Raw genomic sequence first — 19014 nt, 5'->3', positions numbered from 1 at the left:
CGGATATTTCTTGCTCAGGATCTCTCTGAGGCTGCAGGTCAAACTGTTGGCTAGAACTGCAGTCATTTTAAGGCTTGTCTGGGCCTGAAAGATCCACTTCCAAGCTGATTCATGTGGTTGTTGACAAGTTTCATTTCTGGCTCGGCTGTTTAACTGAGGGTTTTATTTCCTCACAATGCCATGTGGGCCTCTCCAAAAGGCTGTTCACAGTGTGGTTATGTGCTTTCCTCAGTGCGAAAGATCTGAGAGATGGAGAGCACGAGAACACACCCAAGACAGAAGCCGCAGTCTGTTTATAGCCTAATCCCAGAAGTGACATCACTCTTCTGTATTTATTTGTGTAGAAGCCTATCAACAAGTTCAGCTCACACTCCAGGGGTGAAAATTTAACAAAAGCATGAGTACCAGGAGGCAGGGATCTATCAGAACCATCTTAGAAGCCGCCTACCACAGATTTTAGCTGGTAAAGTAGCTGCTTGATCAAGATTATTGAATATGTAAAGCTCTTGTTGGTGACAGTAATTAGTTTGAAGTGTTTCAGTTTTCAATAATTTTAAAAGAATTGCTAATTCTTAAGAAACCATTGCTAGGAGAAAGTAAAATGCATTAACTATTTGGAATATCAAATAATTCTCTAAAGGAATTGTTAAATATCAGCTTCCTCACCTGGTACATAGTGAACACTTTCTCCCTGAAAATATTGAAACAGAAGATGTTAGGACTATTTTACTTGTGATTTTTATACTGCCTCTCCCAGAAATGGTGGTCATGGGCCATTACTAAAACCAAGTTGCTTTAGAATCAAAAGATTCAGTTGGTTTTATTCATTCATTCATTTATCCATCCAATGAGCATCTATTGAACACATTGTATACAAGTCACTGCCTTTGTGTTACATATAATGTTATTTTTTGTACAAATGATAAATATATTTTTACTTGCATAATGAAAACCTTAGTTTGCAATTATGTGGTGAGAAGAATGTTCATGTATAATATGAATATGGAAAAGTAAATGTATAATATAGTATAACACCCTAAGAGCAGAAACATTCCCGTGGGAAGTACTTATGACAGAAGTCCACAAACTATGGCCTACCAGCTAAATCTGGTCCACACTTGTTTTTGTAAATAAAGTTTTCTTGGAATACAGCCACACCTTTTGTTCACATATTGTCTATTGTTGCTTTTGTGCTACAACAGCAGAGTCGAGTAGTTATGAAGGTGACCATATAGCCTACGGAGCTTAAGATATGTACTATCTGGCCCTTTGCAGAAAAAGTTTGCTAATCCCTGGCTTAAGGTCAACAATTAAAAATTGAACTTCATGAATTGGTAGATGAATAATTATTAAATACTTACTTGATGATTACTTAGTGTTACATTCAAGACTTTCCACAATAACACCACAAGCCACCTACCTAGTTATACTTATTACTAATATATGCATATATATGATGATAATAGCAATAGCTACTTTTGTTGAGCTCTTACTATGTGCCAAGCAATATGTTCAACACACACATTCATACACACATACCTCATTTATCCTTACAAGACTGTGAGAAAATCACTGTTTCACAAATGAGGAAACTGAGGTTAAATATGCCAGGATTTCAGTTTAGGTTTGTCTGATTCCAAAGCCCAAATTCATTGTATATGGCCCCTCCATTCCTTAGTATTTCCTCTATGAATATTCTATTCACAATGAACTCTTCCTTATTCCACAAATGTGCCTAACTCTTTCTCATCTCTACCTTTTGCTCATCATACTTTCAACCCTTGGAATGCTCTTCCCACCCATTTCTTCATGTCTAAATTTTAGTAATCTGTCAGAGAGCTACTTAATCATCATGTCTTCCCCTGACACTTTTCCTGAATCCCCAGCTAGAAGTAATCTCAGTCCTATCTGTCAGCCACATAGCAACTAGCATGGTCTTTGGTGTATTGTAACTGTTAGGTACATGCTAGAGAATGATGTCAAAATTCTACGCTGTAACATTGCACATGAATTATTTTGTATTCATAGAATACTTTTCTTCTAAAAGCTCAAGTAACCTAGAGGTTTTTTCCTAAGCTTGTTATTGTAGAGGAAACTGTCAGTAATAATGCATAATCTAATGCATAGTAAGGGAATCTGACTAAAAGATGCCTTTCATTTCAGTCTGAAATTGCAAGTGAATTCAGTAATTTTCTTTAAGCAGTTTTTACACACCTCATTTCCTTTTCATCAGCAATGTTTTGTAGCTGCAGGTGTGAAATGTAGATTGACTATGTAAAACTATCTTGGACAAAGGCTGTAATTTTACAAAGTCCACTGGGTAATTGGTATTTTTTTAATAAAATATAATAAAGGATATTTTAGGAATAAATCAGTTTCCTCAGACTCTTATGTATGTTCCAGAATATGCTTCTTATTTGGATTTTCTCCAAAAGGACCATGGAATTATAAAAGCCATATCACCTTTCTCCATGTAATTAAGGGCACTTGTGATGGTTGTCATTGACACATAGGTTTTGCTTTATTCACTTTATTTCACTTAGTACTTTTAAAGGATTGCATTGAACTAAGAGCTATGGAGGGGATAAGGGAAATATAAATCTCTGTGAAAATACAACCTAGTCTGGAAGAGATAATGGACAATGCAAGGTAGTATAAAATCAAATTATCTGTGTAATGGTGCAGATCATGGATTCAGAACATGGAGACACTTATAGTCTTTTCTAAATAATTTAGTACTTGATTATCCTCTATCTTGTACTGTGTATAAAATGACTTATGAGAAACATTCAAGAAGCTTTTGCTTTACGGTCTGCATGGACTATCCAGGAGTTTTTCTGCCTTTGATACAAAGGCAGTCAACAGGGCCAGCCTTTGCAGTGAATCATTCCTCAAGAGATCATCTCTTATTCCTGGAATTAAATTCTGTCTCTACCAATTTGTGTTACCAGCTAAAATATACTGGTCTCAAACCCTACCCAAGTACCCACAGTCATTACTCTAGATGTGTTATCTACAAATCATTACTATTTATCTTTTTGCTTTTCTCTTCCATATTTTATTTTAGTTCTGATGATATTTGTTTTGATAGGGAAAAAACCCTTCAAATTTATTAAACCTATACTATGTATATGATAATGTGCTAGTCATTTTTCATATGTATTCTAGCAATTTATCTGCATATATAAACCCTACAGGATAGTAATTTGTCATCCTTACTTCTAAAGGTAAGGAATCTGAAATCCAGAGAGGTTAAATAGTCTAACATTGAACAGGCAAGTTTTCCACAGTCTTCACCATCTGGTATTAGAATGCAAGTTTGCATGCTTTTTTGAATTAACAGTTACTAAAATACAAAGAGTTATACTTAATGTTATATGTCTTGTTCTAACAAAAAGTTCAATAACAAGTAGCACAGAATTGAAGATGAGACAGACAATGGAACAGGATACCATGAGTGAGAACCGGAGACACAGAAATAGATCCATCAAGACTTTAGATACTGGAATTATCAGACACAGATTTAAAAAAACAAAACAACTATACCTGCCACTTTCCAGTAAATAAAAGTAAGCTTGAAAATGTTTTTAGGGAACTGTAAAATGCCAAATGGTGACATAGTGTATTTGAAAAAGAACCAAATAGAAATTTTAGAGGTGAAAACTATAATTGGAATTAAGAAAATGGTTTGATAGCAGGCTAGAAACAGCTGAAGAAAGAGCCAATAAAATAGAAAATGAGTATAAGAAATGACTCAGAATGTAACACAGAGAGACAACAATGAAAAGTACAAATGAGAGAATAAATGATAAATGACAAGGAGAATAAAGTCTAACGTTATTTCATTGGAATCGAATGAACATTAGCTATTATTATTACTATGTCACTCCCTGCTTAAATATCTTCAATATTTCTCTTGCCTACAGAATTAAGTATAAACTTATATGTTAATAAACTTATCTTATCTCATCTTAACTTATCTCCAACTTCTTCAAAACATGAGATAACAGCTTCATCTGTGCTTTTTGTGCCTTCATACCCTTATGTTTTATGTTCTGTTCCAGCTTTCTTGCCTGAAAACTGAAGCCTTTGACAGTTGTCTTCTTTTCCAGGCACAGTCTGATTGCTCCTCCTTCTGTTTTTTCATCATGCTTCATTTACCTGTTATCAATTCTCAAGTTACATTGTATTATAACTTGTTTGCATGTCTGATGCCACATTTGATTGTGTACTTCTCAAGGGCAGAAATTTTTAAAACCTTTAATAGAATTTATTTTTTAGGGCAGTTTTAGATTCACAGCAAAATTGAGCAGAAAGTACAGAGAGCTCCCATACACCCCTTTCCCCTCTACAGGCACAGCCCGCCCCCTATCAACATCCCCTACCAGAGTGGTACATTCGTTACAATCAATGAACCAAATTGACACATCATTATCACCCAAAGTCCATAGTTTATATTAGGGCTCACTCTTGGTGCTATACATTCTATGGGTTTGGACAAATGTATAATGACATCTATCCACCAGTATTGTATCACACAGAATAGTTTCACTGCCCTAAAAATCCTCTGTGCTCCACCTTTCATCATTCCCTACCCGCTAATCCCTGGCTAGAGATTCTTTTTAATTTAACCTTAGAACGTAGACTTGATACCTGACACATAGTTGCCCCCAGATGAATGTTTTGAGATATATGGTTGAATGAATGAAAGAAGGAAGGGACAAATTGGAGAGAATCAGGGCATCTTGTCATTAGCTCATTGACTGATGTTTTGTTTTTGTTTTAATATTTACTCATATTATTCCATCCTACTCAGAAGACCATCCCCACAAACTGCTATTATTCAGAACCCTGCCTATTCTTGAGATGCTGTTTCAAATCTCACCTTATCTATTAAACCAGAGTCAAAGATTGAGTTCTGGACACTTTTAAGATTTATTTTATAAATGATCCATTTAATTCAACGTCACACTTGTATTTTTTGTTTCATGAGACTATTTCTGGATTCCCTGAATTATATTTTTATGTGGTAGGTAGAGTTTTCATCCCCTTGCTTTTGATGAGCAAAAGGTGCCTTTACAAATACTGCTTTTCACTTGAGATTGTAGACAAGGGCCATGGAAGAGAGAAACTTGCTGGTCTGTAAAGAATTAGCAGTCTCAGTCTTTTTGCATCAGCTCAACTAACTGTCAACTAACTGTATTGGGAACTAATTAAAAACATAACAGGGAAGTAAATTTTATACAGGTTTGATCTTGTAACAGTTTCCATAAAAAGCTGTATAGAGGATTGCCAAATTGTTAAAATAATATAACTTTCTATGTGCTAGCAAGGGTTATTTGTAGAACATTTTCCATCCTTTTCCAAGTACTTTTAAACATACCAAAACTGCATCTTTGGTGTTATTTTGTTTTGATATAAATTTAAGAAGAAAATGTTACACATGTTGCTGATTTTAAAGTCATCCCTTTCTTTATTTCTCTCTCCCAATACTGAGCATAATGGAAGATTAATTTAAATTTTTGAAATTTCATTCACTTACTTTTGACCATATAGGGGGATATATGTTTATCTGGGGTTGATAGTTCTATGTTTGTCCACATTATAAAACCATTTTGTACAAATGTCAGTTTTTCATCAAGGTTAATTTACTGGGATGCTTTTCTATAGTTTGAGGGGTTTCTGGGAAAAATGCTTTAAGGAGGCTTGAATTGGGGTCTTATGAATTAGGGAGATATTAAACTTTTACTTTAATAAAGATCAATTTTGAAGATTATGGAGAAAACTTAGCTCAATCATATAAAAATCATATTTTTTTAGTTAAGGTAAAATTTTGTCATTCATATGATAGTGGCAGTCTTAACAGCTATGCTGGATGATCTATTGCTATGAATTGAATAATAATACTCTTCCTTCCTGGACTATTACAAGGGTGATATCTACCACTCTAAAAGAAAACAAAGCATTAAATAAACATTATCTTTAAAATACACTGCTGAGCATAGTCCTCATTATGATCTTGTAATTGGTACCAGTTTTAAGTTGAAATCTCAATTCATGTTCACGAAAGTAATTTCAGGTCTGAAAAGGTAAACTGAGTGATTAGGTTCATGGCAGTTCTATTTTTATTCACAGATAATGCCTCTGAGGTAGCAATTACTGCTCCAGGAACTAGTAACCATAGAAACAGCTCAACAGGCCCAACACCTGACTGCTCACCTCCGTCCCCTGACACTGCCCTCAAAAATATTGTAAAAGTTATTCGACCCCAGGTAAGTGCCCAGAATGACATCATCTGCGCTATCATGTATTTTGTTTTTGAATCAGGGCATGCACAACTGATATTGCAATGCCTGGGCTATGTTATGATGTGTATATGGATTTTTAGGTTAAAAGAAGGGACTTGGAAGAGGATCTTTCCTTCCCTTGGAGTTGATGATAGACATTAAAATCTGTGTTAGCTTTTGGAAAAATGAATTTGTATGTTACATGAATAAACAAATGAAGCATAGAAAAAGGCCAATTTCACATCATTTTCCTCTCACAGCATTTTAATAATTACATTCCAATTATTGAGCTGTTACATGTTTTCTGCTCCTTTGGGCTTCATTTCTCTGGACATGCTACATTATTTATGATCACTTCTGTATCCTTCAACCGCAGTTGTTTTTATATATTTTCTTTAAATTCTCTATTCCTTATGGTTTCTAACTAATTTTGTCTGTGTTTGATATTGCACCTCTCGTTGCTCCTTATTTTCCTCCAGAGCTCACTTCTCTCAACCTAGTCTCTCTTTACCCCTTGTTTTTGTTTTTGTTTTTTTTCTTTCTTTCCATCTCTGTCACTTGTCTGTATGGGTTTCCTTCTCTTCCCTCTTCTCTTTCAGTTGGATTTCCCAGTAGGCGGTTTGCAGGCAAGCTTTAGAAATATCATTGGGACAAGCTGTTCTGTGATATTTCATTGAAAATAGCACTTATAAAGCTGTTTGCATTATATTTTTGTCAACAGATGGACTCAGAACATGGAATTGATGGTGTTCTCAACCTGGCTCATTCTGAATGGGCCTCATAAAATCCAAGAGAAGGGGACTTTGGATCCAATCAATGTCATTCACTATCTACTTAGATATAGAGTATGAACAAATCCTTTGAGACAATTTGTAGGACAAATGTATCTATTTATTTAAGTCTATTTTGGTCTAAATGAGCAATTTTTGGTCTAAATCTCACCTTCTTTACTATAACTTATTTTGGATTATTTTTATTATAATCATCTTCATCAATAAAATGGCATTTCAACTTTACATATCCACTACTGTTTATAGAATACTTTCATATAAATTGTTTCACTTAACCTTCATCGATTTCAGGGGAATGTATATAGTGTTATGCATAAGGATATTGACATTCCAAAGGGGCTAGGTTGTGCAACTGATTCAAACTTCCTTTCTTTTCTTTAGTATAATAGTTGTTTCCTTCAGTCCTGCTCAGACGTTAGAAAAATCCTCATGAGGTTGTACAACGTCTTTATGAGGATGGAACTTAAAGGTTCATTTAGGCACAGGTAACATTTCACAAAGTGTCCTAACATGGAGAGGTGGAAAATGTCTTTAAAGACCCCTTTTTCCTTTTCAGGGAAATTTGATCTAGTCCATTTATTTCAGGAAAGAAATCTCACTAAACCCAGATTTAGACACTAAATGTCACATTTATTATCATTGGTTCTCTCATTATTTGAATATGTTGCTGGTGTTTTTGTGCAGCTATTACATTTCCAGCATTTTTAACTATTTAGTTAGGAAGTTATCCTATATATGTTAATATAATCCATTACTAAACATACCTACATAAATTCTACCAACATAAATTCTCTAATGTATATGCATTTGATCATTCAGTGAATGAAAAACAGATTCCTTTCTACATATCTGTAATCTAATCAACTCTAAGGGACCTTACTTCATAAATCCGTCTTTGAATGTTCTGTTTTATTTTAGTTTGTTTTGTACTTTGAATAAAACTAGAGGTAGTATTAAAACTAGAAATTCCATCTTGATTCCATTCCTTTCTTCTATCTAAGTGTTTATGAAGGTTACTGACCCCATGTTCCTTTTTCAGATGTCATAATGATGATTTAGGAAGGAAAAACTGAAGTTAGAAAGTCAGGAAACTAAGTATGATAGTATTTAAATTAGAACCAGTGCAGCCTGTAAGTATATATATAATAAAACAATAACAGCTGAGGTATATAACCTCAATTGGGCTACTCTTCCTTTAACCTCAGAACCTTTGGTGCATTATTTATTTCTCCCTATGAGTTCTGATCGCCTGGGCCTCTTCGTTTGTTGTGGAGAGCAGGGAATAGAAAAGTCAAGTGGAAGTAATTATGAGGGAGTATTGGGGTAGGACATGTGATTTCAGAAGAAGGTTTTGGGACTAGAGAGTATGTATGGGGGACAGCTAGAAGGATAAATGGGGGACTCCCTGGTGTGTTCTGACAAATCACAGGTGTGTCAGGGATGGCACATTGTTGAAAGATAACTGTTCCAAAGAAAAGATAATTATTGGTTAGCTTATATAAGAGCCTATATTTTGATCAAAAGTTTAATCCTCTGAAGTGTTTGCTAATTCTGGCTTTCTGTCTGGAAGTGCAAGAAATGTGAAGTTAGATTGACTTGTGGGTATTCAGACTTTTTTTTCATTTACTAATTAAAAATTAATAATATGGTTGAAATGATCATTTCACTCTTAAAACTGGTGATGAGCCTTGAAAATAAAAGTGTAAATGCAACCCTTATTTACGAATTTACATTTTTGCCTGGTTATTATTAGGTGTTTTCTGTCTTGTTGTGAAAAGAATGATATAGAATAAGAGAGAGATAAAAACAGAACTTTCATCTCATTCACTGCAGATAGATAGCGTTTAGATAGAGAAAGTTAGGTTACTTCCCCTTTGCCTCATGTATGCCTTTATCTGGTCTACTTTTCATAACTCTACTTATAAATGGGGAATATTTGTTGTAACCAAGGAGTCCTTGCTTTCAGTGTGAAGTAGGGCTGATTATACATCTCATGTGTTTCTGATTAGTGTGTTAATTACTTGGAAGCTACAGACTTGCAGTGCTTTGTTGGGTTTGATTTTGTTCAGCATATTTATTAACTCACTAAGTCACAGCTGTTAGTTCTGCATCCCGTATTTGATCTTTTTACCTTTGCTTCTTTGGGCTCTTTCATGTCTTAAAATTCTCCAGATTGTGAAGCATTCTATTTGCAATTCACAGAGACTGAAATATTTATATGCTACTGGTTTCTGTTTGTTTCTCTCCAGTACATTAACATACAAGTCTGAGTTTATTTAGATGAATTCACAAGGCTAGGTTCATTTACTTATATTTGAAAATAAAATTATTTTTAAACTTGAAAAAGTACTTGAAAATACTTGAAAAAATAATACATTTGAAAAAAATTTTAGGTAAGTCTATTGACATACCAGTTTTCCTCTTTCTACTAAATAATTATGTGCTTCTTGTAATGGCTTTTGTTTTTTTAACGTTTTCCTGGTGAAGTACCTTTTTTTCCCCTTAACTGAAGAATAAAATACAATTTGATGAATTTTGACCTTTGTGTATGTAGGTGTAACCACCACTCAAAGCAAGATATAGAACATTGGCACCACCCCAGAAAGTTGCCTCATGCCCCTTTCTAATTAATTGCCCCCATTTCTCCCTCAGAGGCAACTTCTTTCTGATTTTCATCACCATAGATTAGGATCGCGTATTCTTGGACTTTATATAAATGGAATCCTACAGTGTGTGTGTGTGTTTTGTGTATGTCAGTGTCTGGCTTCTTTCACTCAAATGTAATGTTTTTGGGATTCACTCATGTTCCTTTCTTTGCTGAGTAGTATTCTATTAGACTAATATAGTATCACTTGGTTTTCTACTCTCCTATTGATTGATACTTGTGTTGTTTCCTGTTGTATGCTATTATGAATTAATATGCTGTGAATACTCATGTTCAAGTCTTTTTATAAATATGTTTTTTAATATAGATAGCAAAGAGTGGAATTAAGGTAGATAAGTAGCTAACTTTATGAGAAACTTCTCAAGAATTTTCCAAAGTACTTATTTCATTTTATAATCCCCAAAAGAAATGTGTAAGAATTTCAGTTTCTCCATATTCTTGCAAACATGTGGTGTATTAGACTTTTTAATTTTTTTATTTTAGCCATTCTTATGGGTGTGAAAAGATTCTCATTATGGTTTTAATTTGCATTTTCCTGGTGACTAATGATGTTGAGCACCTTTTCCTGTGGTTATTTCCACATTCTTATATCTTCTTTTGAGAAGTGACTATTCTATTCGAATCTTTTTAATGGAGTTCAACTTTTTAATTGTTGATTTGTAGTAATTCTTTATCAGTTCTCCTGTAATTCCAAAAAATATGGGTCCTCTGTCAGGCTTATGCACTGCAAATATTTTTCCCCAGTCTATGACTTGTTTAAATATTTTTTAATGGTAACTTTCAATAAACAGAATATTTTGATTTTGGTGAGATCCAATTTAACAATTTTTCTTCCATGGTTAGTGGTTTTTGTGTCTTGTCAGGGTGGTGAATATATGCTCCCATATTTTTTTTATAGAAGCTTTCTGGTTCTGGCTTTTACATTTAGTTCTATGATCCATCTCAAATTGTTTTTGTATGGTGTGGAGTAAGAGTCAAGATTCACTTTTTTCCTACATGGAAAAAGACTTTCCTCAATGAGGTGACAATGTTTTAGTGTTGTTTATTACTTTCACTTTCGAATTGTTTGTTGTTGGTATATAGAAATACAATTGTGTTTTATATTATCCTTGTATCCTGCCAGCTGGATAATTTCATCTAAAAGTTATAGTAGTTTTTTAAGAAAATAAATAAATTTCTTGGAGTTCTCTCCTGTCCTCTGAGAATAATGATTGTTTTACTTCTTCACTTTTTTACTTCTTTGCTTTCTAATTTTTATGCTTTTTATTTCTTTTTCTTACAACAGTGACTGCAGTGCAATGGTTCATGGAGGTGGTGAAACCAAAAATGCTTGCCTTATTCTCTATCTTTGAGGAAAAGCATTCAGTATTTCAATATTAAGTATAAGCTATAAGTTTTTTGTATGTACCCTTCTAATCCTAGTTTGATGAGAGTTTTTAGCATAAAAGGGTTTTGAAGTTTTTCAGTTTTTTTCCTGTATATACTTAGATGATCATATGATTTTTTTCCTCCTTTGTTCTGTTGATGTGATAAATTACATTGTTTTATTTTTTAATGTTAATCTAACTTTGTATTTCCAGGATAAATACCACTTGGTTATGATGTTTTATCCCTTTTGTATAGTACTTGATGCAAGAGACACTTTGGATAAAGCATTAGTGTGTGGAGAGATAGATTAAGTCTAAGAGAGTCAAAGATGAGTAATTATTTAAGCCTGGTTGGCTGGAATTTTGGAATGATATTAATTGATATAGGAGCAACTTGAGCAGAAGTTCATTTTGATGAGGGAGAGGGTGGCATGATGAATTTGGTTTTTTAAACTTATTGAGTGTGAGGCATGGTATTCAAATTGGAGATATTGCTGTGGAGCTTTGGAGAGAGAGGTAGGAGCTTAAGGTAAAGTTTCTAGAGTCCTTTATAGAATTTGATGGTGAAGGGAGATAGTACCAAAGATAGAATGGTGGGAAATGTTTACACTTAAGGAATGTGATTTTTTGAGCATATAATATAGTCTAATTTTCATGGGGTTTTTTTGGAATGGATATTATTATCTTTATTTTATAGATGAGGAAATTGAGAACCAGGAAGTTTAAGTAACTTCACATATACTTCAGAATGAAGGTCTTAGCAAAAGAGAGAGAGGAGTATTGGTTGTAGAGAATGGGAAAGAGGAGACTAAAAGTTGACTGGAGAGACAGGAGCGATGGGGACAGAAATGTTAAATTTTATAATAGGTGGAGTGACTAAATCTGATTAGCTCCAAAGTTCAAACACTCTGGCATTACTAGATGCAAAAGACACTTTGGATAAAGCACTAGTGGTTAAAACACTAGATTCTTGGGCTGCACCTTTTGTGGTAATTTTAGCTGAATGAGTTTTTCCACTCCTTTTTTTTGTTTCATGTCACAAATCAAGTCTAACATAACAGAAGAGGGCATTTGAGAAGTGAGCCAAGGTGGAGCAGAAAAAGAGACTATTTCACAGATAAATATCACAGATAAATCATTCAAATAGATGCTTAGTATTGAACATTATAATAACATATTTTAAGGAACATGGGTGGATACTAATAGGAAGTCAATCTGGAAAATTGGGAAGTTCTGACTGTATTGAGGTGCTCCTGGTATCATCCAGATCCCACCACATACTTTAAATCATATCTTAAGTAGAATTCAACAGAATGAAATAACTTCAGGCCACACTCTTTCACAGCTAAGGAGGGGCTAAGGAGGGACCCCATCAAAAAGAAGCAAGAGGCCATAAGCCTAAAGAAAAGAAAGAGAAAAGTCGAGAGCCCAGTTCTCTCCACAGACTAAGGGAGATGATTTGCAGAAAGATGAGGTGCTCCTGAACTCCTACCCATGATGGACTCTAGATCAGGTGACAACTCAACCTGAAGGAAATAAATATTTTGGATATTCTTCTGTACTTTTTGTCTGTCTAATGAGCGAATAATAAAGTAATTTAATAATAAACCATATTATCTCTCTCTTTCATTATTAAGGAACATTATTATATAAACTGGGGTTATATAAAATTCTTACCAAATCTAGAATAACATTTTACTGGGCACTGTGGGGTTATAGAATACGTATGCTAAATTTTAAAATTAGAAATGAGAGTAGGTATGTAAAAAGCAGAGTCACATAACTCAGGAAGAGTACAAAATATTGTATTGGGTTGCAACAAAAAATAGATAAGGAATAAAAATATCTTCAAAGAGCTAATCTTTTAAAATATTTTTATTATTGAGTATTGAGTCATTTATTTCTATTATTGAGCATGTGTTTCATTTATTTCTGATAAAAAGCCTACAAGGTAGTATTTTTTTCTTTATTTTATTGATTGGGCCTGAGACTTAGAGAGGTTAAATAATTTTCCCAGTGTTACACAGCCAGTGACTGGAAGAACTCTGGTCTCCTAACTCTGGTCAATGTTAATTAACTAATTAGGGAGAAAATATTCAAGATAGAATATTCATATTCCAGAGGGATAGTGATGTTTGAGAGGAGAATATAGGTTGGAAAAAAGAAGAAGAGCAGAAACATAGATGGCAACCTAAGAAAACTAAGTTCAGTAATTTGGAGTATTGCAACCAAAATTAAGTGAGAGGAGAAGGCTAAAAACAGAACGATAAAAACATAATGGAAAATAATCTTAGGTGAAACAAAGAACAATTTGGAAAGTAAAAAAATTGAGAGAGGTAAATGGCCCCACTAATCAACCAGTAGTCCTTGACAAATTAGAATTTCCTGGGAAGCTTTTAAAAAAATGCCTGGGCCCTATCCCAGACCAATTAAATCAGTATCTCTAAAGTCAAGTATTTTTGAGCTGGTATTCTTGACCTGGTATTCCTGGATAGGCTATAGATGGCCTATGAAGGTCATGGAATTATATGCAAAATTTTGCTTGTAGATGCCTTTTTGTGGGAATTAAATTCTAATCATGCTTCTGTCACATACCCTCTGTGTAATCTTTCTGACCCTCAATTTGTCAGCAGGGAGAGGATGGTATTTGCTTTGCCTACTTCTCAGGGACATAGTAAAGCTCAAATCAGATACAATGTGCTATTGTGCTGTGTAAATTGTAAAGCGCTATAGCAACCCAACTTGTTATTATAGTGGTGATTAAATCATGTTTGCCCACATTTGAAATATGACCTTTGAGAGACATTCCCTCACCCTCGCTGTCTCATCCACGAGTGGCTCCAGTGATAGCAACCGTGGCTTTTAGGAAGCGTATTTGGGAGCCTTTTTAAGTTCCCTAAATCTTGTGAATCTACCTAGGATGATGCTGACTAAATATGCGGTGATCCCCACCTCTAGCATTTCATTTCTTAGAGGTATCTGCATAAGAGAGCTACAGGATGTGAGAGAAGTCAATGAAGATAAATGGCACAGTATTGGGTCAGGCTGACCCAATGCAGGAAGGGAAAAGCCAGAATCCAGAAAGCATTCATTATGGATTGTATCTTCATTAATCACTAAAATCACCATCATTCCATGTAAAGCTTGTGCTAATTGTATGCCAATTGAATATTATTCATCCTCATTTCTCTTCTTTTGATGAAATCCTGGTTGAATTTATCCACCGGAAAATGGCAGATTATTTGTTACCAATACTTTCTACATGTAAAAAAACCTTTTCATCTCCTTTTCTAAGCAATTCTCTGAATTTTGTGCCCACACTGCCATTGACAGCAGCAGACCTTATTAAAATGTTGTTTTTCTTTTGTATTATTCAGGTTTTTTCTACCACATGCATAAAAATCTCAATGGATGCCATTCTTTAGCATGTCTTTCTCTCTAGAGCATCTCTAGGCAGTCTGAATAAGAATACTTCAATGAAATTTTCTCTGGGGAAAATTTCCTTAAAAAACAAAATGTCCTTTGGGCTGGCCTGGTGGTGTAGGAGTTAAGTTCGTGTGCTCTGCTTCAGCAGCCAGGGATTTGCAGCTTTGGATCCCAGGCACGGACCTAACACTGCTTGTCAAGCCACACTGTGGTGGCATCCCACATAAAATACAAGAAGATTGGCACAGATGTTAGCTCAGGGCCAATCTTCCTCACACACAAAAATGAAGTCCAGAAAGTAGAGTTGGCATTATTGCTTTAAATGTCTTAAGTGGCAGACAGAGATTTGAAATCTAATCTCATCCCTCCTATTAGGTCACTTGTTATTGACTTGCACTGGGTAAAGAGAAAAGCCCCCAGTTACTGCTGCCTCTAAATTCAGGGAAATCTGTTGGACCACATGATGAATAGTACACCTAATATATGAAACTGAAGCTAATCCCTTCAATTTCCTAATCTTGCCTGTTTTAAATTTGCAGAAGTTGGCAATGAAAGTACCACATAGCACATTGTTACTTTATTTATTCAATAAACATAGTTGAGTGCCTACTGTATACTGGTTGTCATAAGAGGAGATCTGAATATGAAAATGACCTAAAAGAACTTTTAGTCAATTGAGGGAGACTGCTTTAAACAGATAACATTTGGAATTTCACTGATGGAATTCATTGATTGAATGCCCCAGGGATCATCCTCAGACCTCTTCTCTTTTAAACCTACACTCAACTGTCTTTGTACTCACATCCAGTTCCAGAGCCTTAAATGCTATCTATATGCTGATTACTCCTAGGTTTATAACTCCAGCCCTGACTTCCCTGAACAGCAGGCTCATATCCAGCCGGCTACTCTAAATCTCAAGTGAATGTCTAAGAAGCATCTTAAGCTTAGCATGTGTAACACTAAACTTTGTATTTCGGTTTATGGCAGCTCAGGCTAAAAGACTTGACCCCATCCTTGATTCTTTTCTTTCTCTCATACCCCCACATCCAATGCATCTGAAAACCTTCTAGGCCAGCAATTCTCAAAGTGTGGTTTGGGACCCCTTGGCAGTTTTGAAGACCCTTTCAGAAGGTCTGTGAGGTCAAAACTATTTTCATAATAATACAAAGACATTTTGGCTTTTTCATTCTTATTTGTACATGAGTGGCCGATGGAGTTTTCCATCATTGCACTATGATGTGTAGTGAAATCATAGCTCTGGCAGCTTATGAAATGTACACTTGTGTATTCTTATGTTTTAAAAGTATCACAGTTTTAATTTTTAATATATTAAGTATTTATAGATATGACCCTCATGAACAAAAACTCTTTAGTGTTCTCAATAATTTTTAAGGATGTAAAAGGGTCCTGAGATTAAAAAATTTAAAAATTATTCCTCTAGTTTTCTTTTCAAAATTTATCTTGAATCAGGATGCTCTTACCATCTCTTCTCTGTCCCTTTCATATAAGCCATTAACATCTCTTGCCTGGACTTTTGACTGTTGTGCCCTTATCCTTTTGCAAATCAGCAGATAGACGTATATAAATCAGATCATGTTATTCATCTGCTCAACTTTCCAGTGTCTTCTGATCTCACTCATAGTAAAGGCATATAATATCCTATATAACTTGATTCTCTTTTTAACTTCATAATCTATCGCCTATCATTCTCTACCTATCTCATTTTACTCCAGCCATGCCATCTTCCCTGCTTTACCTCAGATAAGCCAAATAGCTCCTGCCTGAGGTTTTTTTGTACTTACCATAGACTTGTCTGGAAAGTCCTTCTCCCAGAGACATACATGGCTCATTTTCTTTCTTCCTTCAGGTCATTATTCAGATGCCACCTTACAAGAGAGGCCTTCTATGACTACTGAATATAGAGTAGCCACTGACCACTTCACTTTCTATCTCCTTTACACGATTTTTTTCTTTATAGCATTTTTCATTCCTGAATTAGCATTTTTGTGTTGATTTGTTTAGTGTCTTTCTTCCTATGGAACTTGTTTCTTTCATGGAACTTGAATGGATGTTCCATGAGAATAAGAACTGTGTTGTATTATTATGATGATTATTATTAAATACTCAATCCCAGCATGTAGAACAGTACTTGGTACATAATTAGTGCTCAATAAATATTATTTGAATTAATTAACTGAATATGGTTGGGAAAAGGGCAAGAAGGGGGTACTCAAATTGAGCTTTATGTTTACACAGGAATTAGCTAGATGAAGTGGTAGATATACAGATGAACAAGGCAGTTATGGTTCTTTGACTTAATGTTATGTCAAATTCACAATTTGGATATTTTAATAAATCAATAAGTCCCAACCAGAAAGTCTACTCTCTTCATCTCAAGCATAATGTCCTAATCTCTATGGAATACTCATTTTGAGTAACTTTCTTGCGAAAAGAAGAAAAAGGTTTCCATGGTCAAATATACTGGGGAAATACAGAGTTAAACACTTTTCCTCACTAAAGGATTTTTCATAGCCTTTCCCCACTACCACTGCTAGAAACCCATTAACATTTATCACAACTAGTGATCCACAAAGCAGAATTTGGAAAACATGATCTAGGTCATTTGATATGCTTCTTTATAACCGACCCTAGCAGTTCCATTCTGGTTTGATTTTCCCACTCATTCTGCACAAATTCACTCTGTTGAGAAAGGGAGCATACTGACTCAGCAATAAATATGTTTCATTCATTTAGTATGTTACAGAGTGGTATCTATACATTGTCTACTTAATCCTCTGAACAACCATGTGGGATAATAGGGCCATTATAATTCCTATTTTATGTATGAGTAAAAGTAAATAAGTATACTATTATGGTACCATGTTGAAAAACAAGTTTTAAATCAGTGGTGTTAAATACCTAAAACTGAAAAAGAAGTAATTAGAAGAATCTATATTTTTTACTATAATACAGTACTATTTTAGCATCATTCTATTTTACATTGATTGAATTCAACTCAGTAAGTTTGTTTCAAGCCTTATATTAGGCACTATGAGGATTAAAAAAGTTTGCATAACTGTTTGGGTTTAGGAAACAAATTAACTATACTGCTTTTTTTCTCTCCCAGATTCAGAACCAATTGAGAGATGGGATGTAGGAGTTAGAAAAATTAAAAACAAATGTTATAATTTTTTATAATTACTGATAGAGCTGATTAGACAATGTGATTCTAGATATGTGTCTTGCTCCAACTTTGCCTCTGAATTAGACATACATCCCAACCCATCACTGGCATAGCTAGACAATCTACAAGGTGATTTGTGCACAGAAGAGCAGAAAATGTATGCATTATGCTGACATGTTGGCTCTGAAGAGGAGAAACCCAGAAGGGGCAGAGGTGAGCATACTTAGTTCTTTCCCCAAAGTCATTTTACAGCTGAGTAACTCTGACTCCTTAGGGGAGATACGAGTGAAGGGTGGGAGTATAGGCCAAGAATGTTACTCTAATGGAATTCTCCTTCTTGTGGAAATAGAAAGCGAGAGAATACAAGTTCAGCTTAATAACAAGATAATAAGGTATACTTCATTTGGTCAAGTAGGCTAGAATGTTCAGCTAATAAGACTCACTGCACTTACTTGCCAGATATCATCATACTTACTCCAAAAATCTGCTCTTCCTTCCTTATATCAGTTAATGGCACTACTATCTACTACCTTCCCAAACCAGAAATTTGAGTTGCCCTAGACTCCTTGTTTTTGTTCTTTCCCTAAATCTAATTAGCCGCTAAACCATGTCAATTCTGTTTCCTAAATATCTCCCAAAGCATTCCTCTTTGTTCCCATTGCATCTCTGTTCCCACTTAATTCACCTTCTCTTAATTTGCTTATTGAAATAGCTCCCATAATGGTTTTCTTGCTGTCATTCTTATCTGCTTCTAATTTATCTTTTACATTTCTCACAGAGTAATCATGTTTTATTATTATTTTATATTTTGAAACAATCAAAAAGTTACAGCAAAGTTAGAAATACAATATAAAGATCTTATTTTTTCCTGGAACTATTTGTAAGTTGATGACCTGATACTGCATCAGACCCACATACTTTAGCATGTTATTTCTTACAAGCAAGGACATTTATCCATAAGCAGAAAACAACCATGAAAATCAGATCATTAACTTTGATATATTACTACCATTTAATCCTAAAACTTCATTCAAATTTCATCACTTGTCCTAATAATGTTTTTTGTGGTAAAAAGATCCAGTCCTACATTGTGTCTAGTTGTCATTTCTCCTTAATCTCCTTTGATCTGGAACACTTCCTCAGTCTTTGTCTGGACTTTTAAAACCATGATACACCTGAAGATAACAGGTCAATTATTTCACAGAATGTCCCTCAATTTGAGTTTGTCTGACATTTCCTCATAATTAGATTGAGGCTGTTCATCTTTGTCTGAAAGTTCCAGAAGTGACTCTGT

The 19014-nt window shown here is 34.6% G+C and overlaps 1 protein-coding gene across 16 annotated transcripts in view; it reads left to right on the top strand.

The window, feature by feature from the left end:
* The window catches only part of ANKS1B (ankyrin repeat and sterile alpha motif domain containing 1B), a 1016307-nt gene that overhangs the window by 404829 nt on the left and 592464 nt on the right, over positions 1–19014 (top strand). For all 16 annotated transcript variants that reach the window (XM_044745264.2, XM_044745227.2, XM_044745210.2 and 13 more), the window contains one exon: positions 6136–6272. In XM_044745264.2, the coding sequence (XP_044601199.1) occupies positions 6136–6272 (137 nt within the window). The remainder of the gene's footprint in view (positions 1–6135; positions 6273–19014) is intronic.

The sequence above is a fragment of the Equus asinus genome, chromosome 4 (assembly GCF_041296235.1).
Source record: "Equus asinus isolate D_3611 breed Donkey chromosome 4, EquAss-T2T_v2, whole genome shotgun sequence".
Lineage (NCBI taxonomy): Eukaryota > Metazoa > Chordata > Mammalia > Perissodactyla > Equidae > Equus > Equus asinus.
The sequence above is the reverse complement of the archived record's forward strand: the minus strand, read 5'-3'. Positions and strand labels throughout refer to the sequence as shown.